Here is a 10,000-nt window from a genome sequence, read left to right on the forward strand (position 1 = left end):
CTCACACTCACACTCACACATACATATACACACAAACTCGCACTCACACACGCACTCACACACGCACACGCACACGCACATATACACACACTGTAACACAGTGGCGATAAACAAAACTCTCGCCGACGTCTCTGTCTGCTGCTGTCATCCAGTGCAGCCGAGGCCACACAGCACAGGCCTCTCTCTCTCTCTCTCTCTCTCTCTCTCTCTCTCTCTCTCTCCCCCTCTCTCTCTCTCTCTCCTCTCTCCTCTCCCTCTCCCTCTCTCTCTCTCTCCTCTCCCTCCTCCCTCCCTCCCCTCCCTCCCTCCCTCCCCCTCCCTCCCCCTCCCTCCCTCCCCCTCCCTCCCTCCCTCCCCCTCCCTCCCTCCCTCCCTCCCTCTCTGAGGTCCATTTTCCAGTGACAGACCGCTAACCCAGCCGCCGCCAGCCGGAGACTTCTGATGCGCACATTCAGGGAGGTTATTCATGCTTGGTGGCGTTTGACAGAAAGGCATTGTGACCATCTGCTAAAAGGAACAAGTGTAGCACAGCTCTGCTCAAATTAGACCCCGTCCCACAGCACCAGGCTGCCCTGCACCGTGCAACACTTGTGAGGTTCAACACTCAATGCTACCCAGCAGGCTGCTGGGCAAATGCATTCTGGGATACGGAACCTGTATGAGCAACTTAACCCACAGTAGGCATCCAGCCAGGATAATGAGCAATGATGGGTATGTGAACATCACACATTTTATAAGTGAAAAAATGACATATAATAATAACTTATATATGTCGCAGTTTAAAGCTCTATTCTGTCACGGTCTTCACCCCTTTTTATTTCTGTTTGTCCGTCTCTTCCATGCCCAGCACCTCCCCTTTAAGTGTGTCCTTAAAATCGGAGTCAACACCGTTTATCATCTCATTAACTCCTGTCCTTTACCCCGAGCGCTTGATTGAGCTATCGGCTCGTTGCAGATCAATTGAAATAAAGCCCTTATTCAGCAGTAAGTTGGCCTAGTACCAGTGTTAATTATAGCCGCCCCGCCGCGCCTCCCGTACCCCAGGGAAGCGCTCTGTCTGCACTGGGGGCAGAGCCGACGCTTACACACAAAGCAGGCGGGGCGCCAGGTCTGGACGGGAGAAGGGTTTAGGGTCACGGCCAGAACAGAAACAACGCATCGCGCAAATATAAGGCCAGCAGCCTGAAGAGCCTGCTTATCATCGGGTGCGTCTGAAAAACCAGTTTCTCCCTGGGGATGAATAAAGTCACGTATGTCTCACCGCTTCACCGCACAGCATGGTGCTGCACATGTAATGCATAATCGCACAGGAATCCATAGACATAATCGCACAGATCCATTAGATCATAGACACAGTGAAATTGCACATGCATTATATAGAGTGTACTAACGCTGCTGTTATATGCACAGTGCAAGTCCACTGGCATTAGATCATATACACAGTCAAATTACACAGATATTAAATTATTTGCAAAGTGTAATCGCACAGGTTTTAGATCATAGACGCAGTGTAATTACTCTGGTATTATATTATATACGGTGTAATTACACAGATATACTATTATATACACAGTGTAATTACACAAGTATTAGAGTATGATACAGTGTAATACACAGTTATTGCAGTATGACAAAGTGTAATAACACAGGTATTATACTAAAGACAGAGTAATAACACAGGTTTTAGATCGTAGACACGGTGTAATTACTCTGGATTTGTATTACAGACTGTAATTACACAGGTATTAGATCCATAAACTCAATATAATTACACAGGCAAATCATAGATACAGTCTAATCGCACAGGTATTAGATTATAGATACAGTGTAATTATGCTGGTATTAGCCCCATATGATATACTGGGACCCAAGCAACCAGCTGCAAAGACTCCTGGGAAAATACCCTCAGACTGATCAATATGTGAGTTAATAGATGCTAAAATGACACCAAAAAACCGAGGTGACCCCAGGTGACCCCAGACGACCCCAGGTGACCCCAGACGGTTGCAGGTGACCCAAGATGACCCCAGGTGACCTCAGGTAACCCCAGACGACCCCAGGTGACCCCAGACGACCCCAGACGGTTGCAGGTGACCCCAGATGACCCCAGATGACCCCAGATGACCCCAGGTGACCTCAGGTAACCCCAGATGACCCCAGACGACCCCAGGTGGTTGCAGGTGACCCCAGATGACCCCAGATGGGCCCTAGGTGGTTGCAGGTGACCCCAGATGACCTCAGATGACCCCAGACAGACCCTTAGCATGCCCAGTGCTGCAGCTCTCTTACCAGAGATGTTGGTGGTGATCTCGGTGAGCGCGGTCTGGCCGAAGCCTTTGCCGGTGCGGGCGCGGACGGAGATGAGGTAGGTGGTGCCGGGGTGCAGGTTGGAGAACATGTGGTACGTCTCGTTTCGCAGCTTGGACACGGTCCGCCGCGGACCCGGAACATTGATCCCCGGGTCGGAGGACTCGATGCTCTGGTAGCTGATCTGCAGGTCAATCAAAATTAATAACGTAATTAAGGTTTGCTTATTAACATTAATAAATACAGAATTACGCTTGCTTATGACCATTAATAAAAACATTACTACGCTTGCTTATTAACATTAATAAAAACATTTCCTCTTGCTAATTAACATAATGAAAAGCATATTTCCTATTGGTTATTAACATAATTAACAACATATTTCCTCTTGGTTATTAACATAATTATAAAAAACATATTTCCTCATGGTTATTAACATAATTTATACCATATTTTTTCTTGGTTATTAACATAATTAAAAACATATTTCCTCTCGGTTATTAACATAATTAAAAACATATTTCCTCAGGGTTATTAACATAATTAAAAACATATTTCCTCTTGGTTATTAACATAACTAAAAACATATTTCCTCTTGGGTATTAGCATAATTAAGAACACGTTTCCTCTTGTTTTAGGCCATCTGCTTGGCTCCATCTAGCCACACTATACCATGTACAGCATGAACATGCATCACTTCTTCATCCATTTGCTTGTCAGCATTAGATAGAGTTGCATTCACTGTCACACACATAAATACACATACATCCATATGTATGCACGTGTGTGTGTGTATAGAGAGAGAAGAAGAGAGACAGCTACAGAGGGAGAGAGAAAGAGTGAGAGAGGGAGAATTTACTGTGTGTATAGGAAATACTAAAATCCATAATCTCTTCAGCTTTAGTAAACATAAAAAAGAGTGGGGATTTGACTCAGGATTTCAAATTCATAAAAGGGATTAGCAGTAAACTACTGTACATTTTTTCAGGTACAGTTCTGGAGGTTCTGCCAGGTGGAAATAAGCTACATGTAAGTTCCATACAGATATGAGCAAGTATATACTAAACACAGAATATACACCATACATACAGGTACGCAGGACTACCTACTGCAGCTACTGAGGTTCAGCAGTGGTTCATATTTGGGCACAGCCCATACGGTGCCATATTCCTGAGTTACTGTGCTAAGGGGGGGGGGGGGCTTTTACACCCACCCATGCCCCCCCCCCCCCCACACTTTACAACACGTGCAAGTTCTGAGAAATAGCATCTTTTCCCGTGTGTTGGAGTGTTTCAGTCCGCTGCACAGAAGGTTCCGGAGGGGTGAAAAAATAACCAATGAGATGAAAGATAGCAAGCAGAGGTATTTCGGGGGGGGCGGGGTTAAGGCACCTCATATTGAGTGATTAAGCCGTTGGGCTCCACAGGCTCCTCCCACTTCAGGAAGATCATGTCCTCCAATGGGGTGAAGGTCAGAGAGTCTGGGGCGATGCCGCCAGGAACTGTGGGTAAAATATCAGAGAGAGAGAGAGCAGGTGTCAGAAGCCCACCTCAGCACCTGAGTTCTCCCTAAGACTCCCTAACTCTTACACACACTGTGGAAAACAATACCTAAGACACGGTACTAAAACATTTGGAGCTAATGCTAATTTCCAATGTCAGTCTATCCAGAGAGGTGGAGAGAAAGAGAGGAAAGGAAGGTAAGGAATGGAGAGAGTATGATGAGAGAGATGGGGAATGAGAACGTGAGTAACTTTTCATGGATAATAATTAGAAAAAAGGAATGCCTTTGCACTGCTGCTAGAGCAAACACGGTGGCAAGATCCAATGTTTAATATAAAGAGCCACAACACAATGAAACAGATGCTAACAGTTGCTAACCATCGCTAACCATTGCTAACAGTCACTAACAGTCGCTAACCGTCGCTAACCGTTGCTAACCGTCGCTAACAGTCGCTAACCGTTGCTAACCATCGTTAACCACCACTAACCATCGTTAACCATCGCTAACCATCGCTAACAATCGCTAACCGTCACTATAGTCTAACAGTTGACAAAAGAAGCCAAAGATGAAGGCAGCTCGCCGTCTGAAAAGGCGAGAAAGAAACAAAAAGAAGTTTCAAGCAGTTTACTTCTGGTTTCAGTCTGGATTAACGTCATTTAGAGTTGATAGCTTCAAAATGAGAGCACCCTATTATGGAATGAGGCAACAGTAATGCAAGAAGCAATTTCAAACAACATCAAATTTAAATTACTTAAATTGGTTAATTCTGATGTCGCTATAAAACTTACAAACATTTCAGAATAAGGAACTGCCCCCGTTCCAGAGGCTTCACTAATACTGGGGATTTACAGTACTGTGACATCTGTCGCCATGGAGACACTGCCTCCCCAACTCAAACGCTGTCATATTCATCACCTTTGACTGACCGGCAACAAGAGAAACCATCTGTGAGTCTGAAATAGCGTAATGTTTGAAGTCTCCTCATTCAGCATGTGGAGAGCTGATCCTGAGGCAGCAGGAGTTTACAGCAGCCGTCAGTCCGGGGGAGGCTGGATGCTAAAACTGCTCCTCTGTGGGATTAGAGCACTTAGCAGACAGGCTGTTCGAAAAATGGAAAGAAAAACTCTTATTCTCTCAGGAAACTAAACTGGCATGTCGTCTTGGCTCCGTGGTGCAGATCTGCAGAGAGATCGTCACCCTCTAATGCAGCGTCTCTCTCCATGACCTTGAAGTGACCTTAGAGTGATGTCCTCCACACGGAGGCTTAAAACAGAAGAGGCTGTGTGCTCTATGTGTGCTGTATGTGTGGTTCTGTGTGCTGTATGTGTGCTGTATGTGTGGTTCTGTGTGCTGTATGTGTGGTTCTGTGTGCTGTATGTGTGCTGTATAATAATAATAATAATAATAATAATAATAATACCTCAGATTTATATAGCGCTTTTCTAAGTACTCAAAGTCGCTTTACATGGGGGAAAAAAGAAAGAGAAATAAAAAACTTTATTACTTTATTAGGTTGAAGGATAAAAGAAATTGTATCAAAAAGTTCATTAAAAATAAAAGTAAAAATAAAAACTGTAAAAACAACACAGGGGGTGGGGGGTTAGCTGGGGAAAGCAAGTCTGAAGAGGTGGGTTTTGAGGGCGGTTTTGAAGGATGGGAGGGTGGGGGCATCTTTGATGTGGGAGTGTGTGCAGTTATTGGAGCAGTAGTGGTGGGGTGGGGGCAGTGATGGATTCGATTTGTGTGTTTCTGTCAGCTTCGGGTTGACAAAGCATAAATGTGTGTGTGTGTGTGTGTGCATGTGCATGTGCATGTGTGTGCGTGTGCTTGTATGTGCCCATGTGCGTGCATGTGGTTGTGTGTGCGTGTGCATGTGTGTATGCGTGGCAGTGTGTGTGTAAAACCCATTCATCCAGAGCAAGAAACAGGAAAGGCAAAATAAAGTACGAAAACATTTCGCTCCACTTTGCTGTTGCAACAGATGGGGTCTTGAAGCCACTCATCCATCTTTCATGCAGAAGCATTTTTAAACAATGCCGCGCCTGCCTGGCGCTGGTCTGGCCTCGTTAGGATGCGGTGGCCATCTTTACTGCCTGGGGCGCCTGGAGGGTCGCCTAGGAGGCGCAGGAGGCAGAGCGCAGGAGCGCGGGACAGACGCAGGGACGCAGGAGGCAGGAGCGCAGAGGCCAGTTCCACGCCCCCCCCCCCCCCCCCAGCTCAGAGGGCTCACACTACAGCGTGCTCTTATTAAAAATACATCATTTCGTTTGGAAAGGCGGCACACCGGAGGGTAACAGTTTGGCCGTACATAATGAGCTTCATTCCAACACTGCTGTCCTGGGCTTGACATTCAGAATCACAGCAAACCCGTTTCCCAGACAGCGATAGTCCAGCTGGATCCCAAGACTGAATACATAAATGTAAATGAGCCAAAATACAGAGACTGCAGCACAGATTCTCCACGACCACAGCTACACACACTCCCCCATTGGGTGTAATTTTGCAGTGCTTATGGACAGTTCCAGTCCTGCATGCTGATTGGTCAGTCAGGACGTTTCACACTTCCACTAATATATAAGGTTATAACACAGGTTCAAAAGCCATATCCTTTCATTGTACCCAAGACCAAACAGTCCCATCCATCCACACAGTGTGGCTGTGCTGCTCAGAGGAGGCTGTGCATTAGGGCTACACCTCCCAGTTACTGACAACTAAAACCCTGAATATTAAACATGGATGCTGGTTAACTGCTAATACTGGCTGTTGAATGATTGTTAAATGGCTGTTGAACAGTGGTTACATAGCAGTTGACTGGTGGTATAATGGCAGTTAAATGGCAGTTGTATAATGGCAGTTGGATAATGGCAGTTGAATGGCGGTTTAATGGCAGTTAAATGGCAGTTGTATAATGGCAGTTGGATAATGGCAGTTGAATGGCAGCTGAATTGCGGTTAAATGGCAGTTGAAAGGGCAGGTACTCACTGTCCTCCTCGGTTTGGAAAGTGACCTCTCGGCCCTCCTTCTTGCCCTCGGGGTTGGAGAGGGCGAGGCGGACGTGGACGGAGCGGTACGGCGGGAGGTCGCGGAGCGTGAAGCGCGAGGCGTTGTGCTCCACGGCCAGGCACTCGCGCACCGTGGCGTTGTGCCCGCCGCCGCCCCCTGCTGTGGAGTAGCGGTAGCACAGCGACACCGAGTACGTGTGGCAGCGCGTCAGGTTGTAGGCCAAGGTCTCCCACTGCAGGGTCAACTGCCGAGACTGGATCTCTACTGCAGAGAGCCCCCTCAAAGCCCTCATAGGCTCTGTGTGAGGGAGGGAGGGAGGGGAGGGAGGGGGGGAAGAAGGGAAAGAGAGGGAGGGAGAGAAAGAGAGGGAGGGAGAAAGTGTTTAGATGAAACAAACCTTTATTTTATCATTTAACCAGGAGACCAGAAGAGCGCTGAGGAGAAACAGCAGCTCTGCTGCCCCATCAAGCTGCTCTTAAAGCTTATGATGCCATTCATTAGTCTGCAGCACTACTGACACTTTTATAGACCTGCAGCCCTCCAACCCTCACTCATCTTATTTTATAGAGAGAGGGAGAGAGAGAGAGACTGAGAGAGAGAGAGAGAGTGAGGGAGGGAGAGAGAGAGGGCGAGAGGGAGGGAGGGAGGGAGAGACAGAGAGAGAGAGGGAGTGAGAGAAAAGGAGAAGATGAGGGAATATGTGAAAGAAAGGGGAGAGATTGACAAAAGGAGGGAGGGAGGGAGGGAGGGAAGCGGAGACAGTGACAGATGGATGGATGAGAGAAAGGGAGAGAGAGTAAAAGAGAGGAGAGGGATAGAAGGATGGAGAGAGAGGGGCAGTTGGAATCGCCTATAAAGACCAGCTCAGATCTCTGCATGCGAATCAGCAGCAGTGTGTGACTGACAGATGAAGGGCATCGTTCACACAGACATAGGGCTGCCACAGAGCAGCCACAGGGAGGCACAGAGCAGCCACAGAGCAGCCACAGGGAGCCACAGGGAGCCACAGAGCAGCCACAGAGCAGCCACAGGGAGCCACAGAGCAGCCACAGAGCGCCACAGAGCAGCCACAGGGAGCCACAGAGCAGTTACAGAGCAGCCACATGGAGCCACAGAGCAGCTACAGAGCAGCCACAGAGCAGCCACAGGGAGCCGCAGAGCAGCCACAGAGCGCCACAGAGCAGCCACAGAGCAGCCACAGGGAGCCACAGAGCAGCCACGAGAGCCACAGGGAGCCACAGAGCAGCCACAGAGCAGCCACATGGAGCCACAGAGCAGCCACAGGGAGCCACAGAGCAGCCACAGAGAGCCACAGAGCAGCCACAGGGAGCCACAGAGCAGCCACAGAGCAGCCACATGGAGCCACAGAGCACACGGAGCCCAGAGCAGCCACAGGCAGCCACAGAGCAGCCACGGAGCCCAGAGCAGCACGAGCCAGAGGCGAGAGCCAGAGCAGCACGGATGCAGAGCGCCCAGGACTCAGAGCAGCCACAGGGAGCCGCAGAGCAGCCGCAGAGCAGCCACAGGGAGCCACAGAGGACACTCTGACTCCCAAACCCTCCCCATGACAATGCCCTGGTTCAGCGTGAGAAACTGATGCCAATTAGGCTAATTAATCAGACAGGCAATGGGCGTGCTCGCTACCCCTTGTCACTGCCCGTGTCACTGAGCAAATCGACCAATCACCCCACCCGAATGCTCCCCCCCCCCTTCCGCCCACAGATATGCAGCCGCAGTCCAAGGGCGTTCGATCCCGCTGGTTGTTATTATTATCGCAGGGTTAGCATCGATGGGCCGCTTATTTTTATACGACCCCCGTAGCCTGCCCCCTCCATCAGAAAGCAATTTCTAGTCACCAAAACTTTTTTTTTTCGTCCTGCTCTTCAGAAAATAAAAAGAAGAAAAAAAGCTAAAATAAAAAAACTGAAGGCAAGGAGTCCTGTCTCCTCTCTCCTCCCCTCTCCTTTCCACTCTGCTCTCCTCTCTCCTCCACTCTCCTCCTCTCCTCTGCTCTCCTCTCTGCCCTCCTCTCCTCTCTCCTCCAATCTCTCCTCTGCTCTCTCCTCTCCGCTCTCCTGTCCTCCTCTCTCCTCTCCTCTCCTCCCCGCTCTGAAACGTTAGTCGCGGGGGGGAGAGGGATCAAGCCGCCAGGCTCAGAAGCGACCGAGGCGATAAGATGGAGGTGACCCAAGGACAGAAGCTGTATCAGCGGACGCATTCGTCACGCTCCATTATTAACACAATCAATGCGCTTCTGTCAAACAGCCTTCCACACCATGTATTCTGCTGCTTTGGTCTTTTAACAGAAGGCCTCGAACGCGGTCCACACAGGACGCGGTTACCAGCCACGCCGAAGCTCTTGCATCGTCCAGTGCTTCCCGCCTACAACACAGCACTGCAAGTAGCACTCAACACAGTAGCTGAACACCACTAGCACCAAACACAAGCACGACACACAGCACTCAAACACAGAGCACTGAACACAGGTAGCACACAAACACAGAGCACTGAACACAGGTAGAAATCAAGACACACCAGCATGAAACAAACACACAAACACAGACATAACACACAGCACCAAACACAGAGCACTACCTCACTGCACTCAACCTACCTCGTCCGTACCACTACCTAAACCACTCACTCACATTCTCTGCCCCTCGCACTCTCTCATCTGCGTCTCTCTGCATACATCCACTCTCATACACACACACCCCTTCTACCTCTCCTCTTCCCTCTCTCCCTCTCCCTCTCTCTCTCTCTCTCTCTCTCTCTCTCCACAGTCCCTCCGTCCCCCTCTCTGCTCTTTAAGCCCTCTCGTTCGCCGCTCCTATCTCTCCATGGAGACGCGTGCAGGGGCTTCTGGGATAGGACAGATGATGCGCTGACCCAATCAGCAGCACACCCTCTCACTCCCGCCTGTTTGTGTGCCGCCCGCTTCGCGATAAACAGCCGATCTGAGAAACAGCGCACGGGAAAGATGCGAAAGAGCAGCCTGTGATTGGCCGACCCAGTAGTGGCTTGTGATCGGAGGCTGGGGAGAGCGTGCGTGGCGATGAGGAAGGAGAGGGAGCCGGGCGCAGCGTGATGAAGAACACTCAAGCCTGTCACTCCAGACCCAACAGGGTCTTCATTACGAGGAGTGCTTTCAGTGGAGCTGGGGAGCCATTCATTAATCAGGCTCCAG

The 10,000-nt window shown here is 49.4% G+C and overlaps 1 protein-coding gene across 2 annotated transcripts in view; it reads right to left on the reverse strand.

The window, feature by feature from the left end:
* Window positions 1–10,000, reverse strand: part of LOC135257268 (receptor-type tyrosine-protein phosphatase U) — a 159,080-nt gene that overhangs the window by 42,916 nt on the left and 106,164 nt on the right. For both annotated transcript variants that reach the window (XM_064339870.1, XM_064339959.1), the window contains exons 8-10: window positions 6,793–7,110; window positions 3,699–3,808; window positions 2,290–2,491 (exon numbers count right to left, since the gene is read on the reverse strand). In XM_064339870.1, coding sequence (XP_064195940.1) covers window positions 2,290–2,491; window positions 3,699–3,808; window positions 6,793–7,110 — 630 coding nt within the window. The remainder of the gene's footprint in view (window positions 1–2,289; window positions 2,492–3,698; window positions 3,809–6,792; window positions 7,111–10,000) is intronic.

The sequence above is a fragment of the Anguilla rostrata genome, chromosome 1, assembly GCF_018555375.3.
Source record: "Anguilla rostrata isolate EN2019 chromosome 1, ASM1855537v3, whole genome shotgun sequence".
Lineage (NCBI taxonomy): Eukaryota > Metazoa > Chordata > Actinopteri > Anguilliformes > Anguillidae > Anguilla > Anguilla rostrata.